The sequence below is a fragment of the Dromaius novaehollandiae genome, chromosome 19 (assembly GCF_036370855.1).
Source record: "Dromaius novaehollandiae isolate bDroNov1 chromosome 19, bDroNov1.hap1, whole genome shotgun sequence".
In the NCBI taxonomy this organism is placed as follows: Eukaryota; Metazoa; Chordata; class Aves; order Casuariiformes; family Dromaiidae; genus Dromaius; species Dromaius novaehollandiae.
Genome location: NC_088116.1, coordinates 1,643,056 through 1,663,069, shown reverse-complemented (window position 1 = coordinate 1,663,069; position 20,014 = coordinate 1,643,056). Strand labels below are relative to the sequence as shown.

General features: G+C 38.4%; 1 protein-coding gene across 30 annotated transcripts in view; it reads right to left on the bottom strand.

Moving 5' to 3' along the window:
- The window catches only part of NOS2 (nitric oxide synthase 2), a 91,775-nt gene that overhangs the window by 10,344 nt on the left and 61,417 nt on the right, over positions 1 to 20,014 (bottom strand). For 23 of the 30 annotated variants that reach the window (XM_064523026.1, XM_064523031.1, XM_064523040.1 and 20 more), the window contains 17 exons: positions 19,205 to 19,798; positions 16,149 to 16,218; positions 13,519 to 13,816; positions 12,024 to 12,116; positions 11,838 to 11,926; positions 10,243 to 10,418; positions 9,024 to 9,102; positions 8,454 to 8,576; positions 8,212 to 8,360; positions 5,109 to 5,271; positions 4,585 to 4,676; positions 4,037 to 4,178; positions 3,436 to 3,575; positions 2,433 to 2,607; positions 1,570 to 1,671; positions 705 to 899; positions 180 to 262 (listed from right to left, as the gene is read on the bottom strand). In XM_064523026.1, coding sequence (XP_064379096.1) covers positions 180 to 262; positions 705 to 899; positions 1,570 to 1,671; positions 2,433 to 2,607; positions 3,436 to 3,575; positions 4,037 to 4,178; positions 4,585 to 4,676; positions 5,109 to 5,271; positions 8,212 to 8,360; positions 8,454 to 8,576; positions 9,024 to 9,102; positions 10,243 to 10,349 — 1,550 coding nt within the window. In that variant the 5' untranslated portion in view covers positions 10,350 to 10,418; positions 11,838 to 11,926; positions 12,024 to 12,116; ... (1 more) ...; positions 16,149 to 16,218; positions 19,205 to 19,798. The other 7 variants (XM_026106646.2, XM_064523042.1, XM_064523014.1 and 4 more) reach the window with 7 other exon arrangements.

Genomic DNA, 20,014 nt, shown 5'->3' with positions numbered 1-20,014 from the left:
ACTGGAGGGAGTTGTGAGTAAGAACCTCCGCTATGAAAATTACCTGTGGACATGTGAGTCTGTGATTCAAACAATTCAAGTAGTCCTATTGCAAAAATTACTCAAAAAATGTGGAACAGGAGCATCACAAGAACAGAACAGTTGGATGAAAGTACTGAGTCTTTTATTTGAACACTTACTTTGCCAAGATGCTAAGCTTTATTTCTTTTTTCTTTGGCCTCCGGGTCTCATCATGCCAGAGATGTGTTTTCCAAGCATCCACCTTAAAAAAAAAAAAAAAAAAAAAAAAAAAAAAAAAAAAAAAAAAAAAAAAAAAAAAAAGTTTCAGGTATGAAATGTAAAATAATAAATACACAATTTGTGTGTCTTTGAGAGTGCCAGATTCAGTACAATCTGTATATATGATCTGTTGCCTGATGTGAATCCTGTTCTCTACTGACTGTGTAAATACAGGATCAGCCTCTGTGCAGCACTAAATTACATTTTAATTACAGCTTGGGAATTCAACAGAACTAATATAATCTCCCACAGTATAACAGAGATTGCCTACTATTTATGAAACTATCCGTGAATTTTCTTTTGCATGCACCATGACTGACAGTGATGCGAGTAACAAGGGCTTTTCATTCAGACTTTCTGAGGTCCCATGTTATCATCTGCACTGCTGAAGTTGCCTGCTAAAATCACTTTTTGATGACATGTACCTGGTAATAAAAGAAGGGAGTGAGGACATAGTTCAGCATCTCCTGGTGGAACACTGGAGTGATGCTCCCTGACATAGGAGGCACAAGCCACACCCAATCAGCTGGGCAGCCTCCTCGCACGCGGTACTCATTCTGCATGTATTTCATGAAGGACTCGGCAGCAGAGTGGTGATCCATGATAGTAACGTTTTGTTTCTAGAAGAATTGCAAAAAGAAAGGAATAAATTGAAATGCCCCTTCTGCTTTTCTCCCTGACATAATTAAAGTAATCTTTGCTTTGGTTGATATTTGGAGGATTCTATAAAGTTCTGTGAAATCTTTATTATCAGCAGCTATTATGTAGATACTGTTCTATATGGACCTTTGACTTGGTTTCTGTTGTTCATTTCAAATCCTTCTTTTCTTTAGCATCAGCATCTTTTGTCAGCGTTCTACCTCTCCAGCATTAGTAGAGCATACTAAAATGCCTCTGATTCATTTTTACCTGTCTCTCATACTGTTAGGATAGCTTAAATACATAGCCATTGTAAAATGAAAGCTGTTAATCCAATGGCTTTACAATGATTTTGACACATAGACAGATGTGTTAAAAGAATGAATAATCTTGCCCTTAACTTCCTTGTCTCTCTTTTTCTCCACCTTTTGCCCCCATGTGAGATTTTTATCAGGCAACAATATAAGATAGGGATCCCTCCACTTTTCCAAGTGTAAATTAGGAATAACTCCACTGGAGTTACATTGATAGCCTCCTGTGAATTGAGTGTTGGTCCACTGGCACTATATTGGTATAAAACTGCTGTAAGTGAAAGGAAAACAGGGCCCACAATGTTCAGTGTCTCTCCAGATACCAAACTCATTGACATACTTGGAAGCTATGAAGCACAGCCACATTAATCTCTACAACAGCTCGGTCTTTCCATAATGATGAAAGTTTGTTTGTTTCCAGTCCCATTCTTCTTCCTACCTCCTACACATGAAAAAAGGAGAAAGAGGGGAAAAAGCAAACTTAATATGCAGGACTTTAACCTGATGATCCCTCTACTTTATTGAAATAATAACACAAGAAAAAGTATCAAGGAATGGGAACAGGTCAGTCCTATGCTGGGGAAGTGATGGCAGCAGAAACAGTTGGTGTCAGAGGTAAGCCTGAATCATGGAATTCTGGTTCTCGAGGCTATCCCAGTCTGGTGAAAGGGAGGGGATTGCTCCTGGGCTAAATGGTTTCAAAGCAGCAGTGGCTGGTAATAAGTAATCATTATTAATTTGGACTGGCGAGGTGCCCAAGACCTGCAGCTATGAACAAGGACTCCATTGCAATGTCAGCAGGAGACTGGATCTGACATCAATACACCTGTGAGATATACACTGACAGAGCCCAAAAGTCCTGAATCAGCAGGACTCAGGGTAAAACTGGGGAAGGATTCCCTTTAGGACAGCATTATGTATTTCTTTTACAGTTGCGCTTTCACCATTCTGGCCTGGTATTTGGAACAGATACTGTCAGATCACTCTGAAAACAGTCATACAATCTGCAGTCATAATCTTGGCAGCCATTCAAGATGTCCCACAATAGTCAGAATATGGTGTCAGATTAGCATTGAAGTGTTAGTGTGAAGTAAATGCAACACCCATCCCAGCAAAGACTGATAGTGCTTCTCTTTCAGAAATGCTCCACCAACTAAGTCCATTTCCTTCTTGGACCTACACACTCCTACTTCAGAAGATTACCTTCAGGATATTGTACCGCTGTACATCACAGAAGTCTCGCACTCCTATCTCCGTCCCCATGTACCAGCCATTGAAAGGACATGCTGTAAATTCCAGGCCTCCCACCTCAAGAAGCATGTTGGCAACAGCAGGCAGTGCATACCACTTCAGATCCAACTCCTTAAACCATTCATACCTGTTAAAGAAGCATTTTGATTTATTAGTTTATATATCTCTTCCTCCTGTAGGCAATAACCACAAAAGTTCAGGAAGAGAAAGAATACTACCTGTAGGAGGAATGACCCATGGAGCCTGGTCTGCAAAAGCTCATAATAAAGTTTTCATATGCAATGCGGAAATTAGGAATTGTCAGTTAAAGAAATTGCGCAACAGCATTACAGATTTCTGTAATCTGCAGGCCACTCCCAAAGCAAACATGAAGAAAGACACAAAGAGAGAAAGGCAGCAAATATTTTGTTATGAATGCAGCCACTAGCAAACACTATTGTACAAACTGAAAGTATACAAAGAGGTAGCTGGTAACAAGGCAAGGCAGTAAACACATGAAACACCTAACAAACAGATTGGTAGCCAGGGCAAATCAGCATGGTGCTGCATCACCGCTGAGCTGACCTTGACCACTTACAGTTGAAGCTGAATGTTGATGATTTTGCTTTGAAATACACATGCTTAAATCTTCTAATGAATCAAAGCCATAATGATTACAAGATTCACATTTGACAAGTGGATTACACTGCCATAAGACACTGAGTTGTTTTGATTCTGAATACGATTGAAATGGAAATTAGAAAAAAGAGATTTCTAACAAAAATGCTGTTGGTTTCCATAACTTAAATCTCATTTTGTTGCTCAAACAGGCATTTTATGTTTCAGGACAATTAACCATAATTTCATCCTAACAAAGAACTCACAGGCACAGGCTAATAAACATGGCCTTATATTAGTCTAATAGCCCAGGTGAGGCAGAGGCAAAAATGCAATTATCTAAATCTTCTGTGCTTACTTTGGATGCTCCATTGGCACTTCAAGGATAATTTCTGGCGGGTACTCAAATATTTCTGGGTCTTGGCCGTTTGCTTGGAGAATGAGTGGAACTACATCAAAGCGGCCATATTTCGGCTTCCACCCAAGCTCAATGCACAACTGTAAGTAAACAAAGTAGGTTTTGTTTTTTTAGGTTTTTTTCCTCCCTGGATTTGAAGACAAAAGAATGTTAACTCTTTAAAAGTTGTTGAGGTAACTCCTCAGTGGTAGAGACTGTCTTTCTTCATTCAAAGAATGCCAGGACAAATCCAAGTACTGATTGTGTCCCCAGTGTAAGGGGAGGATTAGACATATTTTACAGCACCAATCATTGCCTTGGAAGGAGCCACAAGGAAACCTTCCCTTGCTCTGACATGCAGGGGAGCATTTCATATCAGGACTGTAAGACATTATTGCTTCAGCCTGCACCTAGAAACTGTGGGACAAAAACCATCCCATTCATTCCTTATCCCCACACTTCCCGTCCACTCTGCATACACATACAAGAAAAATAACTAAATAAAAGACAGATGGGTTAGACAAGATGGAAAGCAGTTATGATTCTGTATTTGGAACTGTACCTGTGTGAGCTCCACACTGGCAGGGTCTCCCATGATAGACCCATCTGGCATTTGATACCCAGCATATCGAATGAGCTGGCTGTTCCAAACACGGAAATCATGTTTCCCATCAGTCCTCTGGGGGAAGACAGTGATGGCTGATCTGCCCAGAGAGACAATTAAATCCCACTAAACAATAGCACATCAAACACATTGTAATTATTAAGACATAAGTTGTTACTCACCGCAGTTATTTTATATTTCTAAAAAAAGAAAAATGAGCAGAAATAAAATCATTCACCCTCTCCACCCAGTTCCCAGAATCTCCATATCATCTCTTCTCCCCGGGGATTATGAAAGTTTTTACAACATCAGCCATAAAATTTACAAACTTTTGAAATGGTTGATGCTAGATATAAGAGGAACATGTAAGTGCCAGGAGAATTAAGTGCAGAAACAAGCAGTCTAAGTATTCAGATATATCATTTCAGATCTTTTGCAGAGTTCTGAATGCAGATCTGGATCTGATTTTTGCTGTTTAAAATTCAAATGAAATAAGAGAGGCCTACCTGATATTTCCATTGTTTGTGGCATACTGAATATGACGACAGATATGCTCAAACATTTCCCTGGCTGTTTTACAATCACGTGCATCGAATACCTACACGTTTCCAAAAGAACAGTAAAGAAGAAAATTGATTTTGGAACACCAATGTAAGATCATTTTTCTAAAATAGGGTTTTTTAAATCAAGATTAAGAAAAACACCGAAATGAAAAATCAGGATTTTTCTGTCTAATTTTAGCTCCACTATGAAAGATTAATTTTAATTGTTCCCATATGTACTATTTTCACATGCTACAATCCAACAAGGCACAAGAAATGCACCTAATTCCATGGCTTAGTTGATTCCTACAATACGCTCCTAAATGTTGTAATTCAACTACAGAATAGAGAACAAGGAAAAAAATGTTTATTTTGTAGGTACGAGAGGGAGTCGATGCAATTTGGCATAATCTAACAGAAGTCAAGGACATTCTTCAGACTTACAGCAGATGATAATTTGGCCTATAATTTCTAGACTCATAGGTTACCTGTAGATTGGACCACTGGATTCTCCCAATGCATCTTGGAGCATTCCTCCAGGCCTGTTTGGTAGCAAAGATCAGTTCATCCTTTGTCAGATGATAGGTTCCTGTTGTTTCTATCTCTTTGGTCACTGTTTCCAGTCGGGCCAGGTGTTCTTCTATTTTTAAACTGTTGAACAGGAAACATCCATGAAAAGAAACAATCAGAATTTCATTACTTAGAATTGATTTAATTTGCAGACACACTTCTTTTATGTTCCAGGTGAAGAGCAGCATGGGCTGCTTAAGCCATAAAGTTTTTGACAGCAAGGCACCCTTTTTCAGGAGAAGACTTCCAGTTATAGAGCAAATTTCCAGGTACAGTGTTGGTATCTAGGTAGCTGGATAGATCTGGCAAGTTTAGATATACACTGAGAAACCTGCCCCTGTTATAAATCTACACTTTCTGGATGCGAAACAGCTTGACCTAAAATACTCTATCCTTTGTGAAAATATCCATTACCTCCTGAGGTCAGCACTGTGTTCCAGATGTGAGAAGTCATCATCACCTCCTCCTCATCTGCCCTCCACTGCACCACTCTTTAGTCCCCAAAGCATAGCTGTTATCTATTGTGACAATCCAGGTTACAAAATTTTTATCAAAAAGCAGTGGGTATTCTAGGTAAAGTGCATGAGTTAAGTTGATAAGACTCTGACTGAGGTCAGATGAGGAGAGCTTTTTCTGGCTTCAGAATTTAGGAATTGTCCTTTGAGTGCAAATAACAGAGCTCACTAGCCTAATGAAGAATCAAACACACTAGAAATTTATGCAGTGGCACCATCCTTTCACTACCTAATGTACATATGCATTGATCACAAGTTTTTCTGTGTCAATTTTCAGCTTAAATTTGGATATTCTAGATTCATTTGTCAAAAGCTGTCAAAACTGGCAATGAAAAGTAGAGAGCAGCTTAGCTTCAGGCCAAAAGCAGGAAGTGGAGAGTTGAAGAGAGGATTATAGTGAGTGTCTCTAAAAACTCTATTATTTTTACAGGGGCACAGCTCTTCTGAGCAAAGTCAGTAAGGTTTCCACACCAGAAAGGAGGTGCTGAGCAACTCCTTTGGCAAAGAAGCCAACCTCTAAAATTCTTTACTTTGATAACACAGAATGAAGACAAAACATGAGGAAATATTTATCACAGCACAGACAAAAATTGTTTTGTCGGCTAACAGACAGAATGAGAATAGCCTGCACTGTCTGAGAGTTTTCATATTTTCAACAAGATGAAAGATCAAGGGCAAGCATGTAAGATAGCGTAAATCAATGTGATCAAATAGCCAAGTAGTGAGGTCACCCTGAGCAGAAACAGGGAGATGTGCAAATATAATGCTCTGGCAAGTGAGCCTGGCCAGTGTGTAAGACAGGGATTTCAGCAGGAAGAAAGCTTTGTAGAATAGTTAAAAGTGTCTAAAGAAGTAGCCATTATGTGGTAGAGTCCCTTTGAAAGTCTGGTAATACGTTATAACGGAATGAGCAGACACTTAATTGTTTTGAAAATCTGGTCACTTGAAAACTTGACCTGCAAACTCTTGGACCCAAATCCTCTTTCATATGTCAGAACACATGAAGACACCGACAACATATTCTTCATTAAAATGATGAAAATGAGAAGGGAATTAAATCCATCAGTTCACACCCAGCCCATGACAGTGCATGCAACTCTTGTCCCATAGTCTTACATACCTATGCTGCTAGCAATGAGAACTTAAATTATCAATGGCAAAAGTACATTTTCTGTATTAGTAACTCAGAAAGAGCTGGGTTCTGCAGGCATTTATCCATATTATGCATTTTACTCCCCAATGCAATGCCATTCAAACCAACGGACTCCTCCTGACAACAAAGTCCTGCACTTCATTCATCTGGTCCTACCTAACACAAGGGTAGAATCAAACTGAAAAATCAATGTCCCTAACAGGAAAGAGAATAAATTCAGAAAAGTAACTTAAGAGCTAATGATGCAATGAAATCCTAAAAGCTCTTGTCTTTAAGTATGACTTTAGATAACTATGAGCTGCTTGGTGATGTGAAAGTTCATTAACTCTTCACAGCTGCAAAGAACTTTTCTGATATCACAACATATTCACATGAAGCATAAAAAGAAAAAGGAAAGCGCCTATAAAACTATTAGTAAATTTTAATCATATTTCATAAAACTGGACATGGCCTACTTTTAAAAGAAAAAATTTGTAAATTCATCGAAACCACCAGGGAAGGTAACCGTGGGACCTTGCAGAATCCTGTAAGGCTTGCTAAATGCTCAAGTCCACTCAGCTGCAGTTGAGTCAGTTTGTTATGTAGGTCAAATCGTTATTCTTTATAAAACCCTACTGACCCTGAGCTGATAGAATTTGAGGCAGAACCAGATGTTCCAGCTTTCTCTGCAACAAGATCTCTTTGCTCCATCTCCACTTTTGTGAAAACACAAACATTTTTTCTGAAGCTAAGGAATCCCTCTCGGCATACCCAGTAAGCTTAGGCTGATGATAGCATAGAACAAGGCTGAGAAGCAAGAGACTGGCCTTTCAAACTTTGGCCAAAGCCTTGAAAGTCAATAACTTCAGGCAAGTTATAAACTCCAGGTATTGTTGTTTGGGTGTGTACTGCCCTTGATCAAAAACAAAGAACAGAGGAACACAGAGAAAAGATAACTGGAACAGCACAAACCGAAAGTATTATCCACATTAGCCACATGTCTAAGATTGACCTAAGTGAGTGCTAATCCCATTAACATCCAATGTTAAGAAAACAGAAGGCAACATTCTGCAAGAAAGGGAGTAATGACCAAGCTGCTTATTAGAATGTATCACATTCAGGAAGGATGGGGCAGAGGAACACATTGTACAGAATCTGTTCTTGTATTCCCCAAACCGGGGATTAGCAGACATAGCATATGAAGTACAGTAATAGTTCTAACCACCTTTTCTAATAGTCCTTATCCATTTTGTGACAGCATGCTATGTAATAGGATGGTTGCTGATAGTTGTGAAGGAAGCAAGCTTTCTAGGCTCACAGACAGGTAGGCAGGTAGAGGACTTCTGCATCAAAAATGAAGCTAAGGTTGCTTACTCTTTAAATGAACTGTAGTACTGCTTGACAAAGTCTATTGCCTGAGGTAAAAGCTCTGCTGGCGGAACTGGCCCATCTCTAGTGCCTCTCACCAGGCCTTTGGGAGTCATGAGTGCCCCTTGGCAAGCTTTGGTCCGGCAATTGATAACCTGAAAAAAACCAAGAAAACGTGGAAAAACAATGTTGCACTCTCTGTCTTCCCACAGTTATGAAAAATCACAGTTCAGGTTTTTATATCTTACTTCCTTTGCTGTCAGGTGTAAAGTGTCAAGAAAGCTGGTTCCATTTTCCAAGTTTCTTATTTTTACATGTCTTGGACATCTTGATACTTGGTTTGAAGCTTTGATACCATTTTGGGGGGGGTTCTGGACAGAGAAAAGAAAGAATACACACTGCCTTCAGATTTGTTAAATATTTTAAAACTTCATTTTTAGTTTTATTTGGCCATTAAACTCTATGAATTAAATTAAAAATTAAGAAGTAGGTGTAAACCTCATTTTCTCCAACATGAGTATTTATTCATCTGAGTACAGAACTACTGACCTGATCCACAGTTTGATACAAAATGGGCAAAAAATAAGTATTTTTGTATTAAGCAAACAATATTTGCCACTGCGAATCACCTCTTTAATTTCAATGGGGCCTCTTAACATAATAGTCTTAGTCTCAGGAAAAGTCTCCTAACCTCTTGTTGTAACCACAGTTACTCTTGCTTTTAGAACTTCTGGAAGTTTTGAGCAGCGAGCACAACCTCTGTGAACTATTAGTATCAAACAATGAAGTTAGAAACAGACTTTTCTCCCATCACTGACCTCTGCTGAAGTTATGATAGGCGGCATCTCTATCTTCTTCTTGCGCAGATCATAGAATTTGGCATCATCTTTTGCTAAGCTTTAAAAGAGAGAAAGGCAATTCAATATAACATAACATGCCTAGGTTTTATTTGTTAGCTTTACCTTCAACATCAGCAGGGAGATGCCCAACATTGTCTCTGAAAGGTATTCTGACTCAGTATAACCACTCTCAGCAGGGTGACAGGTAGAGCAGACTAGAAGTCGACAGTAAAACTGCAACCACCCTTTCCAGATCACTATGTGGGAAGGAATACAACAGGGCAACCCTGGAACACTAAAGGTTGAGTGTAATTGCTATAAGCTAAACAAGGCATATCTGTACAGCCATGACCTGGTCACAAGCTATGCAGAGCTTAAACAAAGAGGGTGAAAGCATCTGGGAAACAAATGTGTGGAAATTTCAGCTAGGTCCAGTCTCCAGTTAATTAAGCAAATAACATTATTTTATATTAATTTCCTCTGTTTTCTGCATTAAGTCTGAATTTCTGAACTCTTTTACTTCTTACTGTGGATACCAGGTTTCAGAAGATGTTCAAAAACACCAAGAGGCTCCCAAACCATGAAGTCGAAACAAAACCCTTAGCTTGGGGATGGCAATCATGTTTTTAGCTAGAAAAGAGTATGTGATCATCCATTTCCACCAGTCAGTTTCACATCTTTTCACATTTGTATATGAACTATTCTGAGTAATAAAAGTAAAGGGTAGGGAATGAGGAGAGAAATAAATTATATACAATAGAGAGCTGAAGTAAATAACAGCCTCTGAGAAAATTAAGGTGCATGTGCTATTTACTTTATCCAGTGTCTTATATAAACTGTATCACAGAAATACTTTACCAGTTTTAGCATTAATAATCGCTCTGCTAATTTTTATAGCAAACAACTCCTAAGTCATACCATACATGAAACCATTATAGCACATCAATTAAATTGAGAACTATGGAAGATAAAGCATGATGATTTATTTCCTCGGTGATCGTATAACTCTGACCCAAAAGCTTAAATATATCTTACCCAGGTCACTACCTCCCAGTGATCCCCGGAGACAACTGTTTTTCTGTTAAAGTTATTGCTTTGGAAACACACTACTAATTTCTCCAGAACCTCATGGCACTTAATATCTTTCCTTTTCAAGTGAAGGAGAAAATATGAAACCATTAAAGAACAGAGATCTTACCCATGGACCTTCATATTTTTCTCCACATTATTATTGATATCCTTCTCTTCAGAGGACTGGCTCTTGGCAGCATGAGGTTTGAATACAAACTGCCACGGGCACAACATTTTGTGTACTTTATTTATGATTTTACTTCACAGTGCTGAAATCTTGTTTTGTGTGATGTGAGAACACTCCTGAGGAAGAAAAAAAAAACAAGGTCAGTTTTTTTTTTTACTAAGAAGGTAACTCCCTTTAACAGGACTCAGAAACTCACCACACTGACTGACTTGATCTTATTAACTTCCTGTGATTAAAAATGAAAATTACTTGAATCTTGGAGTAACGATACTAAAGCTAATTGTTTTCTTTGTCAGCCTAATGCTGTAGCCATGGCTTATTCTAAACTACTGGCAAGAGCATTTCAAATGTCCCACAGCTGCATAAAACAACAAATATCATGCTTCAATTCTACCAAAAATACCCTTTGAAATTTGTTTTTTTTAAGTTCTCTGTTCTTCAAAAGTTTGTTAGGTGTTATTAGATGCACTGTTAATTTACATCACTATATTTTTGCACGGAAAAGGGATGTAAAATCTTACTGTCTTATTCACATAGTGAAGATTCCCATCAGAAAAAAATATTGCTTTATAAATTAAACCAAATCTCTTTGCAAGACATTCAGGCTTGTCAGACCCAAACAGAATTTTGAGATTCTAAATGCTGTTCCAAATGTGGATGCAAGAATCTTCCATGTGTTCTCTATTGGTAAAAATATACATAGCATATATATATATAAGAATGTAACATATACATTTATATAAGACTGTAAAAAGTTGAATGCTATTCATCTGAACATAGATTCTCTGCTAATTTCTGATCCTAAAACAAATTTTTTGCTCAAGGGAGAATGTGTTAGGAGAAAAATAGCAAATTAGTAAGAGGCTAGGCAAAGTAGAATTAGTCTCAGAGTTTATATCTCTTTCATAACACAAATCAAAAACTGACGTTGCCAAAAACTGAGGACAAAGGAAAGAGAGAAATTATACTTTGGCACATACCCCTGATGTAAACTAGGTATTATTTTATTATTTACATTATTCTTTCAGTAAAAGCCCCAGTCATGTACTGGGCTCCCAACATGCTGTCTGATGTAAAATCAGACAGGAAAAGAAATGAATGCAACTGTCTGTGCAGAAATTGCAAAGTGTTAGAACTTGTTCTTTAATCCTAGTTTTTAAAAAAAAAAGTATGTAATAAGCATTTCCCTGCAGTTACAAACTAGGAACAAATCTAGATTATTAAAAGAATATATAGGCATATTACTATAAGGTATATGGAAGTAAAGAGGAAAGGAGAGCAGACAGAGAGAAGGGGAAAACAGGAAAGAGAAAGAAAGGACAAAGAAAGGCAGAAAGGTAGACAGAAAGAAAGAAAGAAAGAGAGAGAAGGGAGACTCACAGAGATAGCTCAGCGCAATCTGATGAAATGCATTCTTTACTCATTTCTTTTTCCCATTCACAGGCAATCAGAGTAAGAACTTGCTTGTTTTCTATGTTCTTCATAACAGAATAATTCAAAGAACATTTACAATATTACTTATTTCATGCACAAACCTTTAAAGACAACAGCAAGGAGGATAAAATTTTCCAGGTAGCAGGACAGTTTGGAAGTAAAGCAGGGGATTGATTCCAAAACTTTGCTCCTAGTAAAGAAAAAGATAGTCTGCCATAAGCTTATTTCACTTGCAAGCTGCAATTAATGACTGGCCAGTTGAACAGTTAAACATAGTGCTGTCTTACCGTGCTTTTGTGAAAATTTTTTCTAAAGCTGCTAGGAGATGGTCTCTTCTGTCAAAGTTCTGTTCCTTTAATCTCTCCTGCTCTGTATTCCTCCTGTGAGGCAAAAGCATTTTATAGTCCAGGATTATTTATGCAAAACATCAGAGTGAGACTACATGTGTACAAGCACTAAAGGGGAATCCCTAAATGGCCAGTATTTTCTTTCGGAATGACAGGGTGTAGCTGATGGGCTGCTATGGTATTACATAATACGCTATGAAAGGAGGCAAAGTTGTGACTAGCTCCTGATGTTAGCACATCCTCCTTCCTGCATGGTATGCCGTAATCATGGTTTCTAAATGAGCTTGGTGATAAGGAAAGTATATCATATTGAAAAGTTTTTGCAACCTTTTAGGCAACGTTAAAATAAATCATTTCCTGAAAGAACTCTTACAGACTAAATTAGACCATTCTCTTACAGACTAAATCAGCTGTTGAAGAAAGGGTGTCAGTTTATGACTTCTGTAACCAACGCCTACAGAAATCTTTAAGTTTTACAAACCATATGACTTTAGGATCTAGATCGTAAAGCATTTAAACAGGTGCTCATAATTAAGCACAGGTATTCTATGTCTAAGAGTAAGTACTTGGCAAGATTTCCTTATTTCCCTATTTCCTTATTTTTGATCAAATTTTAAAGGAACTTTGTCAACAGAGCATTTTGAGAATTCCTTCCTCTCCAGTCCAGCTTATTTTAGCTGTTGCTGCCTATGAGGTTTGACACTTTGTGCATTTCCAACATACTAGAAAAACTAGAAAGAATCTCTGTATTTCACTGAAAGTGTAAGATATTCCCATAATGTTGTATGTGTGAATGTCAGGAGGACAGCTAGATGTTGAAGATGGGATTACTGAGCTGATTTTCAATTTTATACAATGCAACATTACAAAATCAGGCTTCTACCTGAGGTCTGAAAGACACAGGTAATGCAGCAGCCAACGGTGGCATGCAGTACAACGTGCTGCCGGGCAACTGTCGACTTAGAAATGCCGTGCTGTGCCAGTAGAGGCTCAAGGATTTTGACCTGAACTATGTGTTCATGTATAGTATACGTGACCGATTGATTAACACTATCTTAGGGGAACTAAATGTTTGCATCTGTTTTCAAATTAAAGACAAGTCTGAGAAGTGTTGACTAACACAGGGCAAAAATCATTACAATGATAACTAGAAAAAAGTGCTTATCATGGATCTACTGGAAGACACAAGGCTACAAGAAGAGAAACAAGGAAGTATGTGGTCTCTTTTCATCTGTCACTGTTTTACCCAACAAGCTTGGGCAAGGCAGTTTTTCTTTCTGTATTTCAGTTCTCTATTTAAAATGAACATTAAGTGCCTGTGTAAAAGACTGTTGGAGGTGAACTGAGTTATGTGTACATGTGTATTTCCCACCCAGAGCAGCTTGAGATGAATCTCTTGAAAAACAGACCTGAGTTTTCTGTAGCCTGAGCATACCTCTGTTTGACTGTATCATGTCCATGCTTCTTTGCATTCACTGTTCATGAATATTCGCGGTCAGAATTTTTTACATGATGCCCTTCCTCCCACTGGAATTAACCCTTGACATCCCTGTGCTTTAAATATTCCAGACATCTAATCAGAAGGTAGAAATGACACATGAGCGGGGTGATCCAATGCCATGCCTTGGATGTCTACTTTGCTTCTGAACAATGATAGCTCTCCCCAAATCCACAGATAAAATTGCCCAAGTTTGAATACAACTCTGTGTATCTCCACAGTCAAATCCAAAGATCTGTAATGAAAGGAAATTTCAGAGTTCAAGGAACAAGCTCACACTCTTGACACTTGCTGCTTTATTGGGGTTTAAAAATTCTATTAGTACCCTTCCCTTTCTATTAAATCTGACCTCTCCTATAGAACACAGGGAATTTTAACATCTAGTACTGTAAAACAGAACACATTAGTGGAGATTTAAGTGAATTCAATTATGTCCAATGGTTTCTAAGCTTTTGCTACTTATCCTCCCTATTTCCCCATGCTTGGAGACTGTTGAAATCTCTACCCCTCGGGTGGCTGCAAGACTGACTGCATTCCATGCGGTCGGATGACAGACGCTGCAAGACGATGGATGGAGGTGGACAGGCTGGCGGAAGTTATAAAAGGGAGAAACGGCTCATGGAAAGGCTATGCCAGGACTGGATATGGGAGTCCAGATTTGGAACAACCATAAGAGGAGAAACATTCTTAATCTTCAGTTGGTCAGGGGATAGCTTAATCACTCCAGTTTTTCAAGCTCTTTAACTCACTGAAATCAATGATAAAACTCCCTCTGTATCATCAGAATGAAAGAGGGCCATTTATTTCTTAGGTGGATCCAGAGATTAACTAAACAAACTCAATGTGCACTCCTTCCACAAATATTCTCCCTCAGAAAGCCAATTCCACATGGATTCCTTTCTTTTGCACAGCCACTTCAGCCTCTGCCATATCAAAATGCAAGGACTAGTTTCTTTTCTTGTATTAACTTTGATGAAAGAGGTGACCTTTCAGAGCAGAACATTTGACCTATTCAATAGCATTCTGAACATGCTACAATTTTCAGTCAAATTTTGTTTTGCTTCTGGAAATGTGATGGCCTGTAGCCTCAACAACAGATTTTCTGCTATTCCACTCAAAATGAAGCCACATTCTTTGACTGACTGTAATATTATGCATCAACACAAGAAGTTGTAGTCTTAACATTTTTTTAAAAAATAACTTATGCTTGTAAGGCTGTTTCTCTGAGATCAGGCAACCTTAAGTGTTAAGAGAACTGTAACACTGAGGCAAAGCTGATGATAACAAGACCTGATTTGGCTAACTTCATGTAACCCCAGAGACGATTCTCAGTTGTCCAAACTCTCCTAAATTACAAAGGATTTTCTTCTAATTCCCTTTGCCTATCTAATGTAACTCTGAGATTTCTCTATGATGTTCTTTCAGAAATGCCCCATACAATATCACATATCAGAAATACAACGTTGCATCATTGCTCCAGTCACCTTAAAAGATTTGTTAAGACTTCACATGCTCATCCCGTGACAAGGACAGGTATTGTATGTGCACTTACAAACTAATGGCTTGGTTCTTCATGCATTTCTTTCCTCTTCCTAAGGAAACATGTGCTCTGCTTCCTGTTGTACCCTGTTCGACTAACTCCACTGGCTTAAAAAAAATTTGGTCCTTAAAGTACCAGTAACACACAACCACTAAAGCAGGATTGGAAAGGACCCCCACGTGGCCCCTGGTCCACCTCCCTGCCCCCTAGCACGATCAGCTGTAACTAAGCTATTCTTGGAAAACAAGTACAAGTCAGTACGAAGGGCAAAACTCACAGCAAAAAAGCTGCCTAATAACCTGAGATGGGACCCAAAAGAGTAAGGCAATCAGTCAGAGGGGAGTCAGATCATAAAAGACCATTTCAATCAAGGAAATGACTCTTCAGTAAAATGCTTATTACATCTTTCACACTTGACTACATTGTGGTACAAATAGCATAGTCCATTTGGCCCAGCAAGAACATCCATTCACTTTCTGTTCCTTTTCTGGCTGTAAGTTCTGTTTTCTGTCCTTGCTATGACATTTCATTAACATTTTCCAGCTTATTGTCACCTGACTGTAGAAGACACACCATTTTCCTGGAAACCCTTTACTGTTTTACAAACTAAAAAAGTTATTTTAGGACAAGTTTTGTCCCATTGTTTGTTCAGCATCCTATGCCCAGTACAATGGGGCAGTGAGCCACAGTAAAGCCTCTCTGTACTTTTACACCTCTGAGGTAAATAAATACATGAATTATGGCATGGTGTGGGCTGGTGTCATAGACTGGGTGCAAGACCACCCTGGGATAGTGCCTACAACTCTCAGTTTGCTAGCAACTTTGCACTTCTTGCCCAAAAACATTTCTTGGGGGAAAAAAATTAGTTTCCAAATTCCTCTACTAGATACCAAATGTACCAGACACAGAAGAGAAACCTGTGATACATGGGTTGTACAGAATCCGAGAGCTGTATAAGAGCTTTTTAACAGTTACAGGTGACTCACCTCTTCTGTTGTTCTTATTTTTCACTGCTTGATAATCTTACCTGTGTATGTTTTAGAGTCATAGTCCTTAATGCTCTTCTGGGTGGAGTACAGTGGAAATGCCCTGTATTACTGGATGGAGATAGAAACAGTGACACTGTCTTACACAAATGTGTATGCATGTCACGCTCAGAGAACTGTAAAATAACACAGACTAGAAATTTCCATTTTCTTATCCTCTATTTTATTCTACTAATTTAAATGACCAATGGATACATGCAAAATGAAACTAATAGTTGTTATCAAAATGCAGGGCTTTATCAAATTTGCTGGATTTAATTCAGAAGGTGAAAAAATGCAAGAATAATTCTTAAAACATGTTCTTTCTTTATGGTATCCCACCTTTAATTATAAAAAAGCTGGCCCATGACAGCCAGCTCTCAGACACTGTATGTTCTGAAATGAAGATTTATGCAAGAAAGCAATAGAGCTTCTCACCAATTCTTCCCTGCTTTTGTGCTCTGGAACTGCAGTAGATCGACTGTTTTTATTGCAAGCTTCCTTGCCATACTAGTTTCTAACACAGAAATGTATAATTAGTAACACTAATGACTACTATTAAAAGATGCTCCCAAATATCTCCTCATATTGACTACTGTTATTCATCATCTTTTACACTGGTTTGAACTCGATTTTCATTTCCCAAAGAAAATTTGTTTGTTTTGAATATCCCCTCACATTTTGCAAGTTAGCGATACTGGTTCTTTGGTTTAATGTTTTGCTTGCTTGCTATATCTTTAAGGACAATCCGTACCATTTCAAAGGATTTTAACATATTTGCCATTAAGCATAGCATCTTCATCACTGGCTTCTTCATTATTTTGAAACGTTCTTTACAGAGTTGGGGAAACAACCGCGTTAAAAGCTAAATTGGACTCAGGTCTAGCCACTCTAAAATATGCAAGTACAAGTAGGATCCCACATCTGCTGTCTGGACTCATTTTTAGTTCCTGCCAATTTAAGGTATCTTAAAAGCAGCAGTTTAGGGTGAAAAGTATGATGTTCCACTGGTTCCCTCAGTTTGATGATATCTGCAGAGCTGATGAGGGGGCACTTCATCGTCTCCTCCAAGTCACTGATAAAGATGTTCAACAGGACAGGTCACAGGACAGACCCCTGTGTAACAAATCTATTGTCTGGACTCATTTTTAGTCCCTGACAATTTAAGGGATCTTAAAGCAGCAGTCCAGGGTGAAAAGTATGATGTTACATTTGCCACCTCCTGATCTAGACAGTGCAAAACTGCACGTCAATTCCTGACAGGGCAGACAGTGGAAAATTTCGTGATGGGAAGATCGGAGGGTAAAAATGAAAGTGAAGGAGAGTATTACATTTGCGGTGCTACGATAGCAAACCCACCCCTTCCTGCCCGCAAGTTGTAAGAGTCAGCCAAATTCAGAAATGCAGTAATAACATAAAATCCCTTCATCAGCCATCTTTTTCAAAATTCCCAAGTATGCATATTACAAACATCAATGAGGAAGTAAAGGAGGGAAAAAGCAGACAGACAATCAATAATTAGATTTTTTGTGCCTGGATGCACTGCTTCTCAAGCAGAAGTGACTTCTGAAATGTACTGACTCCCTGGCAGGATCCTGAGCCAGAACCACAGCAGTGAAGGCTATGTACTAGCAGATTAAAACAAGGAAGCAAAACAGCAATTGGCAATTGACTGGGCAAAAAACCTGTAGTTTGCATGTGGCTGCAATGACTTGGGCTCTGTGCACGCAGGGCTGTGTGCCCTACACTCCCTGACTAATTTCATTATATTTAGACTCTAGAAGATTTCTCTGTCTGGAATATAAGAAAAAGCTGGCATTTGGCTGGGGACCAAGTGTACACTAGGGCTGCTTCTCTCTGGTGCTGCAATTCATGCTTCTCAAAAACAGCTTTAATGTAAAGAAAGGTGACATTAAGATCACATCCTGCAAAAAGTTTTTTGCTTGAGAGCTAAACAATGAACTAAAGAATGGCAGATGTGCTCAGATATAGTAAAAACATGGTCTGAGGAAGTAACTCCACTCTAGGTAACAGAGCACTGCTTGACAGTTCTAATCAGTTTCAAATGATACAGGAGATCTAAATTCTAGTTTTCAAAAAAAAGAAATCAGAGTTGGAATTAAGAATAAAATATTGAAGTATAAAAGTAACTTTAGTTCTAGAAAGTTAAAAATACCTAAAACAAAATGGAACAGAAGCTAAAATTCAGCCTGAGAAATCACAAGTATTACTTTTATGTGGTATAACTACATTCTGCATTTCTGTACTTTCTCATCCAAAGATATTAAAGTATTTTTAAATGTATGTAATCACTCTAATCTCACAACACTGTTCCTGACCACAATGTGAGGGAAAGGACTGCCAAAGGTTATTATCTTTTCTCATGGGAATATGCTATAAAAATAATGAAAACAGTGCATTTGACAGAAACTGCTCTGAAAATTGTGAAGTTTAATAGAGAATGATACAGTTTTGGAGCTTGATTCAGCCACTCCATAAAATTCCTGAGTAGGGTTAAATTCTGTTATCATGGAGGTTGGATCATCATCTTCAGTTTTACAGGACTTGAAAACTTACCAGCAGTTCACACACCAAATAAATATCTAAAGTCGGTCTGGGCAATGACAAGTGCTCTTAAATCCGTATTTCTGAAATATGACTGTTTGTTTTTACTTTTCTACATAACTTTCTGTTAAATGACTGATTTCCTATGTTTACATTAGATTTACTGTAATTGCAAATTACTGCTTTGCATGAAATATGAACATAGGATCTTTCTTCAGTTTAATGAGCTCTCAAGAAGGTTATTAAGTCAGTTCAGAAGTCTACCAAAATCTGCAAAACCTGAAGTTTGTGTACAATGCAATCTATTTCTGCCACACTCTGTTTTGGAAGCATAGGCATGATTTTAAAATATTGAAAAATCGGGATTTTACTTGATGCTGAAATGGGCAATATACATTCAGGATAAGCTTAGATGCAAACAGAAGGAACAATGCTCCATCCTGGATTAAGGAAGCAGGAGGTTAATTCATTGGTAAATGATTAATGATCTTACCTGCATCAGGAAACAATCAGAAAAGATGTTTTAAAGTCTGTTTTTTCTCCTGATAGAACGCTTTCATTTTCATTCCCTTTGGCGACTGCAGACTCACTGTGAGTGCAGGCAATGACATTCATGGCGATCTCTTTCTCCCTCTCCTTTGGGGGTTGTGCTGAGGTCTTTAGATTCCCTCTGGAGCTCAGATCAACTGGTGAGCATGCTTCCTCTGTTAAAGCATCACTCCTCTTCCTGCCAGCCTTTGATTCAAAATTTTCCTCGTCCTTCTCCTGTACTGGCTCCAGACTGTGTATTCCACTCTTCTCAGTTTCTCTCAACCTACTTATCTCCCTATCCAAGTGCTTTCCTAACTGTTAAGTTAATACTGTGCGCTACTGTGCACATTTTTAAGAGGTGCCCACCCCTGTTTATTTGACTTGGGTCAACTAAAATTGGCCTTAGGCCTAAGTTCAGATATTGGTTGAATTCCACCCCAAAGCAAGTGTTTCCATCCACGGTACTGCTGCATCTGAAAATTCTAGCTCTGAAGAACATGGATCAGTTGCCCTAACCAGAGAAGGATGGAGCATCATTCAGTTGTGTATTTCCACACTGAGGAAAGATCATGAAGCTCAATTAGAAGAGGACAATATCAGGAGAAAATAAGAGTGTACTGATAAATCACTTTGTCTTTTGAAGGAGCATTGTTTCTTTATTCATGCCACTAAACCACACGCCTTCTTTGTGGAGCAACTGTGAGACATTTTTCTTCCACAAAAAAACTGTAATATTGCCTGGCTGAAGAATACCAAACTGGAATCACAAGAC